The 20,877-nt window shown below is 47.2% G+C and overlaps 2 protein-coding genes across 3 annotated transcripts in view; one reads left to right on the top strand and one right to left on the bottom strand.

The window, feature by feature from the left end:
- The window catches only part of stra6 (signaling receptor and transporter of retinol STRA6), a 40,941-nt gene extending 33,465 nt beyond the window's left edge, over window positions 1–7,476 (top strand). For both annotated transcript variants that reach the window (XM_041178669.1, XM_041178670.1), the window contains exons 15-18: window positions 460–561; window positions 3,041–3,204; window positions 4,823–4,960; window positions 6,003–7,476. In XM_041178669.1, the coding sequence (XP_041034603.1) occupies window positions 460–561; window positions 3,041–3,204; window positions 4,823–4,960; window positions 6,003–6,229 (631 nt within the window). In that variant the 3' untranslated portion in view covers window positions 6,230–7,476. The remainder of the gene's footprint in view (window positions 1–459; window positions 562–3,040; window positions 3,205–4,822; window positions 4,961–6,002) is intronic.
- Window positions 7,477–14,504: 7,028 nt separating this feature from the next.
- Window positions 14,505–20,368, bottom strand: islr2 (immunoglobulin superfamily containing leucine-rich repeat 2). Its single transcript, XM_041178529.1, has 2 exons — window positions 20,217–20,368; window positions 14,505–17,287 (listed from the first exon to the last, which is right to left on the bottom strand). Exon 2 carries the CDS (start codon window positions 17,272–17,274, stop codon window positions 15,280–15,282), a length of 1,995 nt encoding a protein of 664 aa, XP_041034463.1. The 5' UTR covers window positions 17,275–17,287; window positions 20,217–20,368; the 3' UTR covers window positions 14,505–15,279.
- Window positions 20,369–20,877: the final 509 nt, after the last annotated feature.

Here is a 20,877-nt window from a genome sequence, read left to right as displayed (position 1 = left end):
CCCACCCACCCACCCAGCTTGGGATGAACCTCCTCCAAAGCAGGCATTGCATTTGCTCCTGATGTTCAGCCTTTCTGAACAACCGAGCACTAAATTTGGCACCAAAATGTAGAAAATTGTAAACTGAGTCCACTAACTGTCCAAACATGACCATGAAGCTGGATGAGACCTTCATTCAGCCTGCCCGTGATTCTGAAGGATCTGTTGAGGCTAATTATAGGCAGCACCTTCTTTGCTAATCTGGTTTTGGATTTAAATTTTATTGATGTATAAATTTGGCCTTTTGTCAATTCCATAAATCGCCAACATACTTCCCCACACCCACCCCACCGGGTTCCGGATTATTGCTTCGTCTCTGGTTGTGTTTTGAATGAATCTTTTAATAAGGATGATGATGATTTGTAATGATGTCTGTCCGCTTCTTTCATATTTCTCTCTCTCTCTCTGTCTCCGTCGAAGGCCCTTCTGGTTAACATTGATCCTGGTCGTGTTGATTCAAAACTTAACAGCTCGATTACTGTTCCTTCAGAAGGATGGGAAGCAATTAAGCATCACTAATAGGTACAGGAAGTTTGATAATTGTGGGAGCGCTCTACAAATTCATGGTAAATTGGTGTTGTGTTAGCTGCATTTGTCACCTTTGTCTCCGAGTCACAAGGTTGTGGGTTCCAGTCCAACTCCTCAGACATGGGGCAGAATTGTTTTGCCTCATCGCAGTGAAGACAGGGCTGTAAATTAGGGTGAGCCATTCAAAACTCCATCGGCAGCAACGGAAGATCTCGCCAACTGAAGGGGCCATAAAATTTTGTCCGTGAGCAAAAAAATCCAGGTTGATAACCTGGTGCAATACTGATGGAAAGCTGCACTGTCGGAGGTGCCATCTTTTGGATGAGACGTTAAACCGTCTGCCAACTTGGATGAACATAAATGATCCCATGGCACTATTTGAAGAAGATTGTAAGTATCCCCCCCGAGGGGATCTGGCCAATATGTATCCCTCAGTCAAAATTACAAACACAGATTATCTGGTCATTATCACATTGCTGTTTGTGGGAGCTTGCTGTGTGCTAATTGACTAATGCACTTCCTACATTAGAACAGTGACTACACTTCAAAAAGTATGTCATTGGCTGTAAAGCGCAGTAAAGCTTTTTTGGAATGTCATGAGGTTTTGGTAAGGTAAATGCAAGGGGGAGATGGTTGTGGGGTGGTAATGTTACTGGAGTAGTAATCCAGAGATCCAGGCACTGGGAACATGGGCTCAAATCCCACCGTGGCATATAAGAAAAATCTGGAATTGAAAAGTTAATGGTAACCATGAGGTCATCACTGATTGTTGTAAAAACCCATCTGGTTTGTAAAACCCCCTTTAGGGAGGGAAATCTGCCATCCTTACCCAGTCTGGCCTATATGTGACCCCAGACCCACAACAATGTGGTTGACTCTGAAATGGCCTAGCAAGTCACTCTGTTCAATGGCAAATAGGGATTTCTGTATTTGAGCATTGTTGTTCAATAGGGAGCCCTATGGACACTAGACATTCCTCCCCAGTGCTCAACATATTTCTTGCTTCCCTCTCCTCTTTCCTAGCTGACAGGAATAAATAGAAATGGGATATGTTTGCTATTGCCTTGTTATAATCTGGAATGCACTGTCCGAGAAGCTGGTGGAAGCAGATTCAATAGTAACTTTCAAACAGAAATTGGGTAAATATTTGTATAGGGAAAATCAGCACTGCTTTGCAATGAGGAAAACTGGGGTGGTGGGGGGAGGGTGGAGGTAGGGGGAGGGGGAAGCAGATTAATTGGCTAATTCTTTCAAACAGCCAGCACAGGCACAATAAGGCAAATGGTTTCCTATGATGTAAGATTAAAATCTATTCATTAGCGTTGGAGTTCTAGGAGGTTTAGTGGGGGAGAGAATTGTTAACAAATTTACAATTTAGAATAGCCTTATGTTACAAAGAAGATTTTGCTTTCCTGTCCCTTCAGATAAGGAGTTTGTTGCCAATTTCTGTTGGTAGTACCCGGGACATTGGAAAGCAAGAACTTTTATTTTAAGTACATCTGTCCATATGCCCGAAAGCTCTTTGTAGTCAATGAGATTCTTTTTATCTATGTTGTAACGCAAGGAAACATGGCAGCCAATTTGTACACAGCAAGATTCCAGTAAAACAAGTGACCAGTTAATTTGTTTCTGCTCTTCTGAGTAAAGGGATAAGTGGTAACCAGGAAAGCAAGAGGTGGACATGCTCTCCAGCCAGTGCTGTTGTGTGAGATTGCGGCCTTGACTTTTGGCCCCTCTCCAAATTTTGCCATCCCTTCATGACCCTGCCCGCCTCTGGTGGGACCAGAAAATCCCGGCCGTGTTCAATGCTAAATCCCTCTGGGCTGTTTTACGAATGGCTGATTATGTCTTGTGAACACAGTGGGTGTGTGCTGAATGTTTGTTTGTATAGGAAGATCACTAGTCGGAAAATAGGTCCCTCGTCCGGAATGGTTTAATTGGAATGGCCTGGCACTGGGTGGCACTGCTGGAAGGAGGAATAAAAAGAACACAAGACTTGACTAGTTAACTTGGCTGGCTGAAGGCTGCAAATCCTGCCCAAACTCCAACTTGAGTTGAATTTGTTCAAACAGCTCAAGCTACAGGGTATTGAAAGCTGACTCCCGAGGTTCGGGACCTTCCAAAGCCAGCACTCGGATCCAACCCAGGCAGTCCTCACATGTATTTCTTTTTGTTCACTCTCTACACTCCAAACAAGGCTATGAGACTTCATCAGCCAGCCCATCACCAGTACTCCAACCTTGGAACAAAGGGACCCACCTGTTTGATCAGTACACAGGTGCAATCATTCCTGATGGGTTGGGACTTTGCTGATTGAACCTTTTTTACTCATGAACGCCCTGTTTGGATGTAAAAGCTGGGAAAGGAATCCGTACCTAGAGAGAATGTGTGTGTGTGTGTGTGTGTGTGTGTGTGTGTGTGTGTGCGTGCGTGCAACGTGCCTTTAATGTCTTATCTTCCTCTTTCTCTGTAGACGAAGCCTGTACATCTTCACGTATCTGCTTTTCACTTACAATGTCCTGATCGGGGTCATTGCTGGTGTGTGGAGAGTGGTCTTTACAGCTCTGTACAACATTGTTCATTTTTGTCGATTAGACCTTGGCCTTATAAATCGTGGAGCGGAGTTTCTTGACCCAGGTAATTCTCTGGAGCTGCTTCCTTCATGTTCTCTAGTATCATTCTTTGGTTTAACCTCCATTAGTATCTCTATGGTTTAACCTCCATTAGTATCTCTCTACTGTACCATAGAACTCTGCGTGTATTGCCTTTAATTTCGAAGCTGTACACGAAGGTTTGCGATTTTAGCTTAAACCAAAACTGGTCTTGAAGCATTTGCCTGCAAACAATTTGATTAAACGTTCTTGTCAAATTCCTGATGCAACACAGACCAATAGCATAACTTTATCATTCCAAACTTCTTGTTCCTTAGTTTCTGTCTCCATTGCAATTGAACACCAAATAATGATATAAATGAGACTGTAGTTCTATTGTTTTTCATATTATCATTCTGTCCTTTTGTTTAAAAATGAAACATTGTATTATATCGCAAAATGCTGGTGACCAATCACTGCAATTATCCTAGAACCTTGTAGGTATACAATTTTGCATCTCCAAACTCCAAGCAACTCTGTTCCCCAACTTCCAAACTGTGCATTTTGCAATTTAACAATAAACAATGTAAGGTCAAAATAATAACCAGGACTGAATGTATGACTTTATAATAGGGATTGAATAATGTTTGTGCTTCCTGATCCAATTATCCCCTTCCCTTTTAACCCTACTTCACATGAATACAGTCCATGTGCAATGTTGTAGGAGATTGGCTAACATTTTTGAGATCATTTCTGATTTTCCCCAGTTTTGGAAGGTAGTGGCTGTTGCGTTGTTCCACAGATTCTAACCACTCGCTTTCGCTTGTCCAAATGATCTTATTTACATGTGAGCGGTCCACCCAAATTGTGGGGTGGGTCTTCCTGGTCTTTTTGCCTCAACACCACACAAGGCAACACATTCACCAACAATGTCATTTGTACAGGGATGGGAAAGCAGTGATTATTATGTCAATCCCACAAGTGGGCTGAACATGGGAATTCACATAACCTGTGCTACTTCCATATTTGACTGTCATGTGAATTTTGGTATTGTGCCTTTTTTAGCCCATCGCCCCTTTTCTTCTTCTTCTATCCAGTGAGTGACTTGCTCCTCATAATGACTATTAGGAGATGGGAAAAGCTCCAGGAAACATTCCCAACTATATTACTTGCATTGCCATCCGTAGGAGATGATGGGGTGGCGTTAATGTCACTGGACCAATAATCCAGGAATATTCTGGGAACATGGGTCCCAATATGGCAGAAATTCAATTAACAAATCTGGAATATAAAGCTAGTCATTAGTAATGGTGACCATGGCAACTATCATCAACTGTTTTTTTAAAAAACCCATCTGGTTCACTAATTCCCTTTAGGGAAGAAAATCTGCTGTCCTTACCTGGTCTGGCCCACATGTGACTCCAGACCCATGACAATGTGGTTGACTCTTAACTGCCCTCTGAAATGGCCTAGCAAACCACTTAGTTCAAGGGCAATTAGGCTTGGGTAATAAATGGGGGCCTGGCCAGCGACAGCTACATCCCATGAAAGAATAAAGAATCCCTTGCATCTATGCAAGTGTGATTTATTGAATAGCTAGGAACCAATAGCAGCGTGAGCCTTTGAATGCTGCATTGAGAATCATTGTCTTTTTCTTTCTGCAGGCTATCGCTGTTACTCTAACTTCCTGGAGGTGGAGGCCAGTCAGTCCCACCCAGTGATGAAAGCTTTTTGCTTCCTCCTACTCAAATCCCAAAGTTCTGGGAGAAGCTGCAATGATAGAGGCAAATCTGTTGAAGAAGGTCAGTGATTGTACAATGGAAGGGAAGATGTTGGAAAACTAATTGGGCGATTTATTTTTGAATGTTTAGAATTTGATGGAGAAATCAGATACACATTATGTGTTTCTTCTTTTTCTGATGCTCTTCACAGTATGGTGCAGTGGGCAGTGACCCTGTCTCTGAGCCAGAAGTTCTGGGTTTGAGTCCTACTCTGGGACTTGATGGCCAAGGAAGGTGCATTTATAACATGGCCAAACAGGTTGAGTATCAATCTGTAAATCCTTCCCATACATAAGCGTGGGAGAGTCCCTTTCAGCCATGCTTGATGTGGAGTGTTGCCCTTCAAACTATAGCCCCCAGCCACAGGCTAGTGACCTGTTCCAGGTAAGACTAGCTATTGAAACAGACATGAGCTTTGTCTGCCTCCTATGACACTAGACATGAGAAAGCCTCCAAATTTAAATCATCAAAGTGAGGGATCTATATCAAAACTTCCCAGATCAGGGTCTAACATTGCCAGGTGCTGAGGAAATCTACCCAAAAACAACTGTTCCAGACTCAGTGATAGGTGAGTAATCAAAGTGATGCAGTTTGGAGCTGCACAGCAGTTAATGGGCTTTCAAATATCCAATGCCAGTGTGAATATTATTATAGTCTTGTCACTGTGAGGCTTCCATCTCCCAGCACTAATTGTAAATTTGTCCAGTGGCTATTTTAATCTATAGTATTATAAAATGCCACAAATGTATGATGGAATGCCCACCTGTATCTCTAGGTTCTCAGGATTGCATCTACGCCCACTCCATTGTAAATTCCTGGGTCCTATGTTATAATGTAAACTGCCTATGTAATCTTGTCGTAATTGCAACCTCCCATCACTCATGGTGCTGCAGAGCCACAATTTTGCATTGGCCTGCTGTTCTTCCTGTACTGCAGAGAAACTCCTCGGCTTCACCTAACTCTACTTCCTATATTGCTGTACATTTTGCTACATGTTGTATATGAGGCTTTCAAGCATCCATGAACTATTGTGATGTGTGTTGTGTGTGTGTTTTGATGGCAGGAATTCAGTTGGTGCCCGATCAGAAATGTACGAAGATGACAAAGTCCAAACGAGCTCTGGCAAGATGGTGCTTGACGTACACCCTCCTAAACAATCCTTCGTTGGTTAACTGCAGGAGGTCCACAGTTTGCTCACCTACTAATATAATTACAAATGGGGAGCTGAAAAGTTCTTCCAAACTCAGCACAAATATTTTTGTTAAATCTGAACTGCGTGAAAAGTCATAAGATCCTGTATAAATCAGTGTTCCTCATTGATACAATCCAGGAGGCTAATCATTTATCTATACAGTTTGAAAAAAAAACACCTTGCATTGGTTGCACACATCATGACTACACATTACTTCCTGTTGCAATGATTGGTCATATTTCCCAATTAGCATTTGCCATGACAACAGTCACAGTGTAGTTAGAGTTGGCCAGTAGGTAGCTATATGGTCATTTTTTTAGTGGTTGTGCATTTGTAACATGGTTTACTTGCTTTTCTAATTATTGGACTTTGTTACTAATGGTTAAGTGGACTCGTTTTGAATTTTTACACACAACCACTGAGATAACGAGTCACTATAGAGAGCTTACGCTATGTATTTGAGTGCAGCTTGCACTCTAAACAGCTATAGCAAATCTCCCCAAGTGTCATCAATTATTATGTGTCATAAATATTTTTAAAATGAAAGCTATTCTGTTCTGCAGTTGTAAGAATCTGGGTTTACTAGTTTAGGAATTGTTAAAATAACATGCAAAGTTTTGAAATCTTGACATTTCTAAAATGCCAAGAATTATAGAAAAGTTTAACCTCTCTCCTGCATAATTTATATCAGTAACCTTTCTTTCTTTGCAGCTTTATTGCCTGTGATTACTGCTCCTGCAATGTAATTGCAGCTCAATGCACAGAATATAATGGCAGGAATGTCCTACTCTTATGCCGAGGGAATTGGAAATGAGTTTTAATTTGGAAATGAAGCCGGGCACTCTTATGGCTCATCACCATGTGTGACTCTGATCAAAAGTCTGAATTCTTGCATTCTGGCATAGCATACAACAAAACCCATCACTAGGTAAATTTGGGAATGATCTCAGCCAGATGTCCCTTGCTGAGATGATTCAAAACTGATCTGAGGGTTAAAATGTTGCTATTAAATTTATACATGCCAGAGTGTCATTGGCCATTTGAGATTTGATAAATAACTTACCTTTGCTTGAAAGGGAGCTTGGTGCTAAGAGGTTGCCAAACCCATCAAACTCTCTGCCTCCAGTGTTTCAAACTAATTTGAGGGTCCTGGCTTTACGGCAATTGATGAAACCCCTTTAGATCCATGTAGACCCATCAAATCCTGCACAACCATGTGAAAATCAAGGCAAAACCACAGGTTACCTGATTAAACTAGAAGCTGCAGAGTCTTGTGGCATTGCTGAATAAAATAACATGTTGTTGAAGCTTCATTAGGACAGGTACAAGAATGACAAATTTCAAAGGAAGCAGCAATTTATACTGCATGAAAAAAGCGTGCTGATTGGTTGGCAAGTCGACTCTGGCCGAGGTGTCACCATGGAGAATCAACTTGCCAATCAATCAGCACCCTTTTCTCATGCAGTATAAATAGTTGCTTCTTTTGAAATTTGGCATTCTTGCGTCTGTCCTGATGAGTGCAAGACAAAAAGCTTCAACAGCATGTATCTTTTTTCAGTAATATTCAAGTTCCGTACAACTAAGTGATTGGTCTGAAACCGGTGTCCTTTCCTCGAATCCAGATGGGTGGTAAAATTATGAAGCTCTCCAAATATGTGTGACCACTTGTAGGATCAGGTGGAATTTAAAGCCTGTCCGATCCATGACTAGTGTAATTTTTTGCATGATCTTCAGTTAGCTTGAGAGCCCTCTGCTGTGATCACATACACGCTATGTTTGGTCATTCACTCAGGTGAACTAAAGTGAAAATATTTTGCAGTTTCTTGTTGAATGGGGTTTGACCTGAGAGCTGTTATGGTGTGCAGCGTAAAGCCAATGGTATTGAAATAACTGGCATGTTCCTTACAGTACGGTGCCACTTCAAAGAACTTTTTTGCTTGGTAATGTTGAAATATAAAGCCCTACAGTAAGTGAATGAAGGGGAATCTGGTTTATTCTGTCCTGCATGTTCAAAATGACATTGACATTTGAGCAAGTAATGATAAAAGTTAGAAGCCGAGAATACTTGTATCCATGAAATTCCAGTATTGTAGAGTTTGATGCCAGGCTCTATGATGGTAAGTATGGAAAGGTTTTGCCTGTTACCTGTTGATTTATTTGCCATATAAAAGATGGAGCAGCTTGACCATCTTTAAGTTTTTTTGGAACCACCTTTTGCAAAGTTATTTGATGTTGATAATGCCTTGGTCTGTTAATTCAGCACACATCACTGGTATAGAAGGGGTTAAATGCCTTTAAAACTTTGTAAAGGTTTGTAAGATTATGTTTCCTTTTTAATGTATACCCTCGTGCCTGCTGCCCCTATCCCTGCCCTCAAAAACATTTGAAGTTCTTGCAGGATTAACATTGGACTGTGGACTCAATCGTTCCAAAGTGTTTTTTTTAATATTTTTTGCCTTTGTTTCCAATGAGTCAAAATATCCAAAGGTGCCTTTAATACATAACACTGACTTATCACTTTACCTTGTGAGATATGTGACCTTTCTTTGACATGACAGACATGTATTTTACTGTGCTATTGTTTTAACTTTCACTGTTTATAAAATAAAATACAATCATTATGATGAAGCTTAAACTGATTTCAGACTTTTCTATAAATTTGAGGGGTCTTCTTTTTCATCTCCAACAAGGATTCGCACACTTTCTGGTATCCGAATGTTTGCTCCTTTTGTTTTCAAATTACACTATCTATTGCTGGGTGCAGTCAAGTACCTATACAATTCTTCACACTGAGATAGGATTTCAACTTGCATTTATACAGTACCTTCTTTAAATTAGTAAAATTCCCCAAGGCGCTTCACAGGAGTATTGTCAGACAAAAATAAATTGATAGAGTCAAAGGAAACATCAGGTCACTTGCTCGTAGGAATAGGTTTTAGGGAGTTTCTTAAAGGAAGGGCGAGAGAAGTGAAGAGGTTTGAGGACGGAATTTTGTAGCTTAGGGGAAAAGTCTTCCCCCTGTCAGAAGAGCGGGAGCAGGCACAAGCGGGTGAGCTCCCAATCAGCATCCCCAGTCGGGAGCACGCTGCCATTTTATGTGGGTGGGCCAATTAAGGGCCGCCCAGCATGATGTCTGCCAGGAAGTGCTATGCGCTCCCTGTTCAGGGTGGGGGGTGGGGGAGGGTGGATTCCCTCAGCCAGGAATGTGCTCTTTCACACATGCGAGCAAAAGAGCGCACAGATCTCCCTGAGACTAAGTGCTGCCTCAGGTAGATCAGCTCCGATTTAAAACTTTTAATAAAAATGTTTAAAATGTCTCACGTGAGCTGGGACACGTCCATAATTTTTATTGCAACCTTTCGTTAAAATTTAAAAACCTTCATGATGCCTCATCCTGCCAGTGGATGAGCTTTCATGTTTTTTTTCACAAGCCCGCCTGGGTTCCTGGCCTGCCCGCCAACCTTTTAAGGTTGGACAGGCAGGTCCATTAATGAGCTGAATTGGTTTCTTAACGGCCTTAATAGGCCATTGACAGATCGGCGGGTGCTCATCTGACTCGGCTACACCCCTGCCGACCTGAAAATGGAAATGACGCTGGGTGACAACAGGAGTTCCACCCGACATCATCCCACGTCGGTGAGCAGACCCTGCCCCCCCCCGTACGCCAACGGAAAAATTCTGCCCTAGGACTCCGCTGGTTGAAGGCACAGCTACTGAGGGCAGATGCAATAGTGAGTGGATCACAGGGTGAATTGTAGGAAGCAGGACTGCCTCAGTGAACTGCCGTATCTAAATGGTAATTATCAAATTACCCTCCAGATAAATTACTGTGCCTGTAATGAAAATAGGCAGCCATCCCACGGCAAGTGCTCACCCAGCAACTAGGATTTGAGAAGCCATCCTAAAACGTTGGCATCCTTCAGAGGAAGTGAAATAGTGAAGGTACCTGCTACAGGTCATGGTGCCCATCTGTCATTTCATGGCAATAAAGTTAGCATCACACATGGGCTTAATAGTACCAGCAACTGGCATTTCACAGGCATTGTTTGAAGCTACCAGCTATTGATTTTTGATTTTATTTTGTTCTGATGGGATTGGCCTGTACCCAACAGCACTGGCTGCAAAAACCAGGACACTGGTACTGATCAGCCCTGTTGAGTTAGTTTTAAACCTCCAGCGTTAAGTATCCCTTTAACCTATTTGGAGGAAGATGTGTTCTGGTGATGAAATGGGAGCTTCCCATTTGCATTCTCCTGTTTCCACCCCTCCCCCTCCTGTCACAAGGGGTAGCCCCAGTTCCCAAAGGTCCTTCTTGAATAATTTAATTCTGATTGATCTGACCTGCTACATTTGAAACCTTGTGGATTTTTTTTCCAAATCCATTTATATGGAAATGACATGTTGCTCTTGCTGTATGAACCTAGTGACTTAAGGCAATATTTCCTCAAATTGTTACCAGGAGGCTAAAAACATGAATTTCCAAGAGTCCAGAGAAAAGCCCAGAATATACATTGCTGCATAGACAACTCTCAATCTTCCATTACAGTCGTGTATGGTAATTTAGTAAAGACACACATGATAAACTTGTAGCACAGTGGGTCAATATAGAAGAATCTGACACTGTGTAGATGTATTGTAATATTGTAGAGATCCACTCACTGTACAAACATGTTGGTTATATTTGTGATTGTGGAGACTCACCATGGGGAACTTTGATTTTCATTCATGCTGCCCTGATTACATAGAACAAAGACCATACATGTCCCAGCAAGGACTGAGGTACATCTGATGGTCACTTTGGGCCCTCTGTATACACAGAAGTAACAGAAACGCTTAGAGATGGGCGTAAAGTGTGGACAAGTTCCCACGTTCATCTTCTATTGGGAGAGATGTCGGCGTAGTGGTAATGTCAATGGACTAGTATTCCAGATCCTTGAGCTGATGCTGTGCGGACATAGGGGAGAACATTCACCCCATCGGGGGGTTGTGCTGGGGCGGGCAGGAGTGAGCACAAACTGGATCAGCACCCACCCCCCACCATCGATCGGGTGCGTGCTGCCATTTTACATGGGCCGGCCAATTAAGGCCAGCCCAGCGTGACGCACTCCCGGAAGCACAGAGCGCTCCCTGTGCGGGCTAGGGTTGGGGGGCGGGGGAGAGGATTCCCTGCACTTTTTCACACATGCGCGCGAAAGAGCACAGCGGTCACCCCAAGGCAGGGAGGTGCCTCAGATTGGCTTCAGTGCTAAACGAAGGTTTGTAACACTTTTTTAAAACACGTCCTTTCATGTGACACTATCACGTCAAAGAATAAAAGTATAAATTGTTATTACATTTTAAAACACTTCATGAAACCTCATCCCGCCCGTGGATGAGGTTTCATTGAAAACGTGAAGGTTGCCTTAAGGTTGCACAGGCAGCATTCTTAAGAGCTTTAATGACTTTCTTAATGGCCTTAATAGGCCTTTGACAGTTCGGCGGGTGCTCAGCTGACGCAGCTGCCTGCCTGCTGAACCGACAATCTAGGTGACACCGGGACGCCCGCCTGGTGTCACCACGTGTAATTTTACACAGCGGCAAGCAGGCCCCATCTCTCGCTCGGCGATGGGAAAATTCTTCCCATAGATTCAAATCTCACCACGGCAGCTGGTGGAATTTGAATTCAATTAATAAATCTGGAAGATAAGGTTAATCTCAATGGTAGTGATCATGACAGCTATCGATGATTGTTGTAAAATCCCACCTGGTTCACTAATATTGCTTAGGGAAGGAAATCTGCTGTCCTTATCTGGTCTGGCCTACATGTGACTCCGGACCCACAGTAATGTGGTTGACTCTTAACTGCCCTCAGAAATGGTCTAGCAAGCCACTCAGCTCAAGGGCAATGAGGGATGGGTAATAAATGCTGGCCTTTCCAGTGATGTCCACATCTCATGAAAGAATAAAGAAAAAAATGTATAACCTTCAGTGACACCCAGCTGCTATCTGACTTGCTGAATGTTTTCAGTATTTTCCAAGAATTTTTTTAAAAACCTAGCTTACCTTTATGGTAGATCTCTTGCCTCTGATTCAGCAGGTTGTGGGTTTGACTCCAGCTCCTGCATAAAATCGAGGCTGACTCCCTTGTGTAGTACTGAGGGAGTGCTACACTGTTAGGGATGCTGTTGTTCAACTGAGATGTTAAACCGAAGTCCTGTCTTCCTCCTTAGCTGCACCCTGAAAACACACCTTCAAAGAACAACAACGAAGTTGGAGTGTGGATAATATTTATCTCTCAACCAACATTACTGAAAACTGTCCTAGTCATTATTACACTGCTGTTTGGGGAGCTTGCTGTGTGTATATTGGCTATAGTGCCTCATACATTTCAATAACATGTACACTTCCAAAAATACATTGGCTGTGAAGTGCTTTGGAATATCCTGAGGGTTGGGAGAGGTATTATATCAATGCAAGTCTTTCTTTACAGCAACTGGGGAATATTATTAGTTCTTTATTTCCTGACTGCAAATTTCTGCTAGATAAGGACTCAAATATCAATGTTAACCTGAATGGAACATATAACCTGTTAGCTCTCTGGTGCCAGCTTGTCTAGGCTGACCATATAATGCATATTTTCTCATTGAAACATGCAATATTCTGAAGGAGCTGGATAGGGTGGACGCTGAGAGATTGTTTCTGCTGGTCGGGGAACCTAAAACACGGGGGCACAGTCTCAGGATAAGGGGCCGATTATCTTAGGATCGGGATGGGGAGAAATTTCTTCACTGTGAATCTTTGGAGTTCTGTGTCCCAGGGAGCTGTGGATGCTCCGGTGTTGAATATATCCAAGGCTGGGATAGGCAGATTTTTGGTCTCAGGAGAGCCGAGGGACATGTGGAGGCAGTCGGGGAAGGTGGAGTTGAAGACCAAGGTCAGCTATGATATTGAACAGTGGAGCAGGATGGGCAGGCCATGTGGTCTACTCCTGCTCCCATTTCTTGAGTTCGTGCAGTGCTGTGGGGAATTGCCATTTCAGTCATAACATCTTTTGGAAGGGAAACTAAACTCGGTGCCTATTTAGGTTGGTGGTGGGCAGGGTTATGATGGGAAGACACTTGAGGTCCAAGGGAAACCCCATGAGAAGACAGTAGAAGGCTTTGGGGTACTTGCCTGGAGGGCTGGGATCAAGAAAGATGAAAACCTCTTTCATTTTGTATCTATGTTCTCTCTGCTGGCTCATAATGATAACCTATTAGTTTTCCGTGGCCATTCCTGCTCACATTGTTTGATTTATTCCAGCTCAACCCGTATAACATTTGTCTTTACCCAGTGCCTTTAATTTAATAAGATATCTGAGGCACTCAGCAGGAGGTCAAAAGCAAAATTCCCAGTGAGGGGAAACAGGTAACCAGAAGCTTGGTCAAAGATGTAAGTTTTAAAGAATGCCTTAAAGGAGGAAAGGTCGTGAGGCAGAGAGGCTTAGGGAGGGTATTCTGAGCCCAGAACTTCTGAGGAGTGGAGAATCAAACTGCCACTCGTTCCTTTTTGCTTACACCAGAATGCAGCTGTACCTTTCTCATTTGACCTTCAGACTGGGGCCAGGTGAGAATAGTGCAGTGCAGCTGTTCAGGGATCCTCTCTGTCCAGTGCAGCAGCACTGGAGGAAGTGAAGATAATGCCCCCGCCCCCCCTTCCCCTCCTCCTCTTTAATGGCACTAGCTGCTGTGATACAGGCAAGTTTAAAGGTCCCAGCCACTTTGAGAGGCCATGGAGAATGTATGTGGCTGGGAGGGGGGAGTGGGTCGGGGGAGGGGTTTGATGGGTTGGGAGGCGGTGAGGGTGGTCAGTGGTGGAGTAGGATGGGTCAGGGAGGCTGGGTGGTCAGTGGGAGGTTCAGGTGCTTAGTCAGAGGGTAGTGGGGAGTTGGGGGGGGTGCAGTTGGGGCATTGGGAAGGGGGGTTTGGGGAGTAGTTGAGGGGCCCTGTTCGGGGGTGGTGGTGGGGGGGGTGGGGTTACTACTACAGTTACCCAAGAATTGGAAGCGATTTTAATTATTCTAAATTTTTTCTGGTAACGATTCTGCTAAGAGAGTGCCTGAACACACGCAGTTTCCGAGTATGGGTTGGTTCCTAGTGCAGGGTCCATCGGAAGTTTGAATTTCCGGACCATTCCCGGAGGTCCTTGCGTGGGGGGTGGGGGGGGGGATCTCCGAAGCAGCATCCTCCGGGGAGATGGAAAGTCCTGGGAAGGTCCAGGCAGCTGAATGCACGGCCATCAACGGCGGAGTAAATTGGACATGATCATTGCCAACGAAGTGGATCTCTTGTCAATGGCGAAGAATTGGGACCGATTGCGAACAAGAATTGGATCTGCACTTTGCTATGAGTTTATTTTTTCCCCTTTTTATTGAATACAGAGACAGATGAATATCAAAAAGGGCGGGGAGGAGCGCGAGTTGGTCGAGGTTAAAGCAGACACCACACACACACACACACACACACACCAGACCCCACAACGAGATCGCTCAACAGAGGCAACGGAGAATCCCTCCGACTCCCCCCTTCTTAACACCTAATGCACCCTTTTGTGCACACAGGCAAAACATCACCGGCATTGTAGAACGGACTAATCTCTTAACACGAACACAGCTTCAGCTCTGGCAGCGAGGCGGAAAACTGCAGAATCTGCTGGCGGAATGTAACTTAACATTGCACTTGTAGTAAACACCGAGAGAAAACACATAAACACGTTCACTAGATTAAACTGTGGGGAATGGAGAGAGGTTTGCAGTGCACCGGGTGACAGACATGCTGCACAGGCGGGACTCTACAAAAGGAGAGACAAGGCGGTGGGTTTTTTTTTTAAACCGATAAAGCACCAATATATCTTGACAATATTTCTGCAGCTTTCTCCAAAGCTGGTCTCGATTGCATTTTTGGTCCCAGTGGGCTGAATGGGAGATTCCCTGTGGATGCCTGAATTGGTCTCTCTCTCTCTCTCTCTCTGTTAGGAATGCCAGGAAGTCATTTCTGTCAAGTATCAATAACAAAATCCTGGGATGATGGGGTTACGGCGCCTGGGAGGTCCACAGGTTTGGTGTCTTTGTAACGCTTTGGGCTTGTTCGAAGATTTGGTGCGCGATTTTCCTCCTCCCGCCGGCCAGGAATCAGCGCACCGGCCGCCTGTAGTTGCCGTTAATTTCCTGGCTGATATTGACAGCCTCTGCGCCCAGGGGCAGCCGGTCGCTGTACTCGGAGCCCGCCTCAAACTCCTCCTGGTTGGCTTTGCTCTGGGAGCAGGGGATAGAGTCGGCGGCCACGCTCTCGTCCCCAGCCTCGCTGGGCTGGTACAGCTTGTCGGAGCCCGGGAACGAGGCGCTGGCCTCCAAGATGCTGGGCGCGTTCTTGCCCAGCTCCCCGGGGACCTGGGTCTTCATGATGAGCTTGTAGGTCTTGCCCCGGTACTTGTACATGAGGTGGCAACAGGTTGCGCCCAGCAACGGGATGGTGGCCAGACCCAGGAGAAAGCAGCTGACCACGATCATTATCAGCAGGGATGGGATCTTCCTCTTGGTTGTGAAGACCACTTGGACCTGGCAGTCTGGCCCGGTGTAGGTGAGGCACAGGGTGTAATTGGAGCCCGGGGTTAAGCCCTGGAAGCGGTAGGAGTTGACGCCGCTTTCAATCGTTGACCACTGGACCACTGCAGCCTCCTTGCCCCCCTCCTCCATGCACAGGTACAGCATCTGCAGGTTGTTCCTGGCGGATTTCTGGAAAGGGGTCAGCTGGACCCTGGCGTCGGTCTCGCTCACGTCCAGGGCGATCACCCCGAAATCGAAGGTGTGCTGCTTCATCTGGGAGCTCTGGTTGAAGGCGTGATTGGAGATGTAGTGGCTGCCTTCCTTCTGGGCGCAGTTCTGGGCGGCGGGTGTAGCCGAGGCGGCTCCGCCGGCCGGGACGGCGACGACGCCGCCGCCGCCGCCGCCGCCGGCGGTGGGGGCGACCATTGGCCGCTCCTTCCCTTCTGGCTTGAGGACGCTGTTCTTGGCCATCTTCGGGTCGGGCTTCCCATCCGGTACGGGGCCCTTGCTGTAACCGGGGCCGTGCTTTGGGGAGGGAGTCACCAGCACATTGAGGGAGGAGTCGTTGCTTCCCATCGGGTTGCTGGCCAAGCAGGTGTAGCGACCCTCCTGGGCCTTGGACAGGCGGGGAATGACCAGGGTACCGTTCTTGAGGAGCACGTAGCGGCCCCCGCTCTGCTTGCGGTGGGGGTCGAGGTCTTGGCCCCCTGCCTCTCGCGCCGGGGCCTCGTTCAGCTCCATCTCCCCGCCGGCCGTGCGGATCTTCCAGCGGACCTCGGGCGGGGGGTTCCCGCTGGCGTGACAGTGCAAGGCCAGGCTGGAGCCGTCGGGGAACTCCGCCCTGGGGTTGCTGGGCTGGGAGCTGAGAGAAACCCCCGGGGCCCTGCAGTGCAGCTCGGGCAGTTCCACCACCGGCGTCCCCTCCAGCCCCTGGGGCTCCCAGCACACAATGTCCTGCCTCTCCGGGATGGAGATGAGCGCCTCGAGGATCCAGCTCCTCAGCCACTCCAGCTCGCAGCCGCAGGAGAAGGGGTTGCTGTAGATCTGGAGGTGGGACAGGGAGGCCAGCGAGTCGAAGGTGCCCCGGTGCAGGGTGCGGAACTTGTTGCTGTTAATGCGCAGGGAGCGCAGGTCCCTCAGGCTGCCGAAAGCGTCCGCGGGCACGCTGACCATCAGGTTGTTGTTCATCTTGAGGAGCTGCAGCGCCGTCAGGTTCCGCAGGTCCGCCCAGGGAAACTCCACGATCTGGTTGTGGCTCAGGTCGAGGTTCTTCAGCTGCTGCAAGGGGGCCAAGCAACCCCTCTCCAGCCGGCCGATCTCGTTGTGCGCCAGCCACAGGGAGGTCACCTGCACCGTCCCGGCGAAGGAGCCCCGGAGCAGCGCCCGGATCTTGTTGGCCGACAGGCTGAGGGTGGTCACGTTGGGCGGCAGCCCCTGGGGCACGGCGGCCAGGTTCTTGTAGGCGCAGTCGGCGAACTGGTGCGAGTATTTGTCCTGACACACGCAGGGCATGGGGCAGCCGTGAGCGAGCCGGACAGCAGCCAGGCAGCAGGCACTCAGGTACAGCAACTTAGTCACCATCTTGAGCCCTCCCCTGAGAGGAAGAGAAACGCACACACCAGTTACACCTTCGGTTTATTTATTACATTCCCATTATTAGCCAAACAAACAGAGCCAAACAGCCATTCCCACACCCCCCCCCCACCCCCACCACCCACCACTACCACCACCACCACCCACCACAGCAATGCCACCGGGAGAGCTAGCACAAGGGCAGCGGTTCAAGAAGGCAGCTCACCACCTTCTCAAGGGCAATTAGGGATGGGCAATAAATGCTGGGCCCAGCCAGTGAAGCCCACATCCCGTGAAAGAATTTTTTTTTTTTTAAAAAAAGAGGAGTCCACTCGGCCCATCGTGCCTGTACCCTCTCTTTGAAAGAGCTAACCGGTTAGTCACACTCCCTCCCTCCCCCCTCTCTCCTCCTCCTCCTCCTCCCCCTCCCCTCCCTCCTCCCCTCCTTCTCCTCCCCCTCCCCCCTCCCCTCTCTCCTCCCCCTCCCCCTCCTTTTCCCCCTGTCCTCCTCCTCCCCCCTTTCCTCCACCTCCCTCCCCTCTCTCCTCCACCTCCATCCCCCTCTCCTCTTCCCTCTCTCCTCCTCCCTCCTCCTCCTCCCCTCCCTCCTCCTCCTCCCCCTCCCCTCCCTCTCTCCTCCACCTCCCTCCCCTCCCCTCCCTCTCTCCTCCTCCTCCTCCCCCTCCCCTCCCTCCTCCCCTCCTCCTCCTCCCCTCTATCCTCCCCCTCCCCCCTCCCCTCTCTCCTCCCCCTCCCCCTCCTTTTCCCCCTGTCCTCCTCCTCCCCCCTTTCCTCCACCTCCCTCCCCTCTCTCCTCCACCTCCATCCCCCTCTCCTCTTCCCTCTCTCCTCCTCCCCTCCCTCCTCCCCCTCCCGTCCCTCTCTCCTCCACCTCCCTCCCCTCCCCTCCCTCTCTCCTCCACCTCCCTCCCCTCCCCTCCCTCTCTCCTCCACCTCCCTCCCCTCCCCTCCCTCTCTCCTCCACCTCCCTCCCCTCCCCTCCCTCTCTCCTCCACCTCCCTCCCCTACCCTCCCTCTCTCCTCTACCTCCCTCCCCTCCCCTCCCCTCCCTCTCTCCTCCACCTCCCTCCCCTCCCCTCCCTCTCTCCTCCACCTCCATCCCCTCCCCTCCCTCTCTCCTCCACCTCCCTCCCCTCCCCTCTCTCCTCCTCCCTCCTCCTCCTCCTCACAGCCCTGCAAATGTTTCACCTTCCAGTTTTATCCAGTTGGTTTTTGAAGGTGAAATTGCATTTCAGGTCACAACTCGGTGTCTTCAAAAGAACTTCTAACTCCCTCTCCCCCTCCTTCTCCCCCTCTGCCTCGCCCTCCTTCTCCCTGCCCCTCCCTCTCCCTCTCCCTCTCCCTCTCCCTCCCTTTCTTTTCACCAATTACCTGAAACCCGTGTCCTCTGGTTCCCGACCGTCCTTTCAGTGGGAACAGTTTCTCCTTATTTACTCTCTCTAAAACCTTTCAACAAAACGGGACGCACCCCTCAAAGTCTTTCCCAGCCCCTCTGTCCGCAGGACTGAGGATTCAAGAAGCCGGCTCCCAGGCGGCTTCTCATTAGCTCGGCAATAATACACCATGACATCCAATTAAAGCACACGCGACCCGCAGCTCAACACCCTGTTCGTGTTCCCTCCCCAGCGCACACAAACACACACTCTCAAATGTGCAGGAATCCCTGTCCTTTTTAGAGAGAGAGAGATGGTAACAATTACGCCGCAAGCAATCAGTTAAGATAACGGGATTTATCCCGCTTGCTTGGCTTGATCTTAAAAATCAAGGCTCGGGGAGAAGAGAGTTACTTAAAAAGCAAATTTTGACGCTGAGGTGTACAAAAATACAGGTGATTCCTATTGTTCCGGGGCTGATTCAGGCCGCGGACTGGAAGCGATTGCAATTTGACGTGTTAGACTCAAACGTGGCCCTGGTTTATTTTGAGATTTGTTATGTCCAGTCTCCGTCCGGAATGGGGGCGGGGGAGCTGGGGTGGGGGCGGGGTGGTGTGGAGAGAGAGATAGGAGGATCAGCCGCTTTTTAAATCGTCCTCCAACCGTCAACATAAACTTCCCAAATACACACTAGACAAAAACATCTTGGCAAGTTATAAAGTTTGGAATTTTAGAAAGGGTAATATTAAATTGACTCCGCTGCATCGTACTAGATTGGCGCGAAAGAGCAGAGAATGTGAAATAATTCTGTCATGAAGTAAAATCCGTCTCCAGCCATAGTCCATATTTGGGATTATTCCAAATATTCCCCCAGTTTGCATTTTTAACTATGAAATACTGAATTTCGGAACTAGGCTTGTGTTTCTAATTAACAATATGATTTCAAACAATTCAGCCTATTGTGTACGATGCGGATGACAGGAGCGTTATCAGTGTGAGATTGACACTGTATCAAATTAGAAGCGCCCGTCTGTAAATCAAAGGATTCTTGTATCACGTTCAGGATGATTGCAATCGAAAAATGTCGTTTGGCGTTTAAAGCGGGGGATTTATGAATCATTTCTGACTCGTCAGTCGCCGGCTTTAAATCAATTTCCTTTCATAATCACGAGATTTCGTTACTGGGGCTTTCTTTTTGAGGGGTGGGAGTTATGTGTGTGTCATGAAATATTAATTAAAGGATAATCAACGTGTATGTGTCTCTCACAAACGGGCATCTCACCAGAGCACCAATCTGAGGAATATTTTGTCCTGTAAAATTGTATTTTGAAAATAGATCAAATATGGGCTGAAGACGCAATTAAATTGAAATTCACACCGCTGATGCCCGATTGACATTTCACCTTCGATCTATTTCTGATAATAGGAACATTGTTGTTCATGTTAGAAACTGTATTTTAATCCTTAAGGTTGTCGAAATGTCTGTTGCATCTAAATGTGAGTCGGTTTCACAATCCAAAAGGTGGCTGAAATAGGAATAGATTTCACTTCCCTTACCGTTTGACGAAGGAATTTGATCGCTTCTGTCGGTCAGAACACGCCCGAGTGCCGTCGGAATTTGAGCCCCGTCATTTACACACTTCGGGGTAAACGTGGCGAGACGGCGGCGGAGGCTCCCTCTGGGCGCAGATTGTGGCGTTAGGTCTCGGGCTCGGCTCTTCCAATGGGGGCGTCGAGTCCAATAGGCATTTTTACACGGCAGGTTTGGTTTCTTTGGGTGTGGGTTGGGGGTTGGGTAATGTTGGGGGGCACTCCTGATGCAAGCACGCCCGTTGCCTGAGCTGTCAGTTTTGGCTTGAATCTCCAAAGCGCGCCCCCGCCAGCCCCGGCGGCGCGCAGCCTCTCCCAGGTACTGCGCCTCCTCTTTGGAGTGACAGCCTGAAGAATGAAGGGGGGTGGGGGGTTGGGGAGAGAGAGAGAGAGAGAAAGAGTGTGTGTGAAAGAGAGAGAAAGAGTGAGAGAGAGAGAGAAGGAAAGAGGAAAAGGCAAAGCACTATCCCTGGGATATATAAACAGAAATCCCACTTTTAATTATAGAGAGACACAGTCACCAAGTCTTAGCCAGACCCTCTAATCTGTCCCTTATGCATTTAAGATCAAAACACCATTTGTAAAATCTACTTGTAACGTTTATTTCCTGCAGGAATGGGAAGGAGCA

Source organism: Carcharodon carcharias, chromosome 32 (assembly GCF_017639515.1).
Source record: "Carcharodon carcharias isolate sCarCar2 chromosome 32, sCarCar2.pri, whole genome shotgun sequence".
NCBI classification, from domain to species: Eukaryota; Metazoa; Chordata; class Chondrichthyes; order Lamniformes; family Lamnidae; genus Carcharodon; species Carcharodon carcharias.
Note: the sequence above shows the minus strand (reverse complement) of the source record. Positions and strands in the feature narration are given on the sequence as shown.

What these genes read in the sequence shown, in the direction of transcription:
- islr2 (XM_041178529.1), bottom strand. Translation starts at nt 17,274, where the DNA reads ATGGTGACTAAGTTGCTGTACCTGAGTGCCTGCTGCCTGGCTGCTGTC.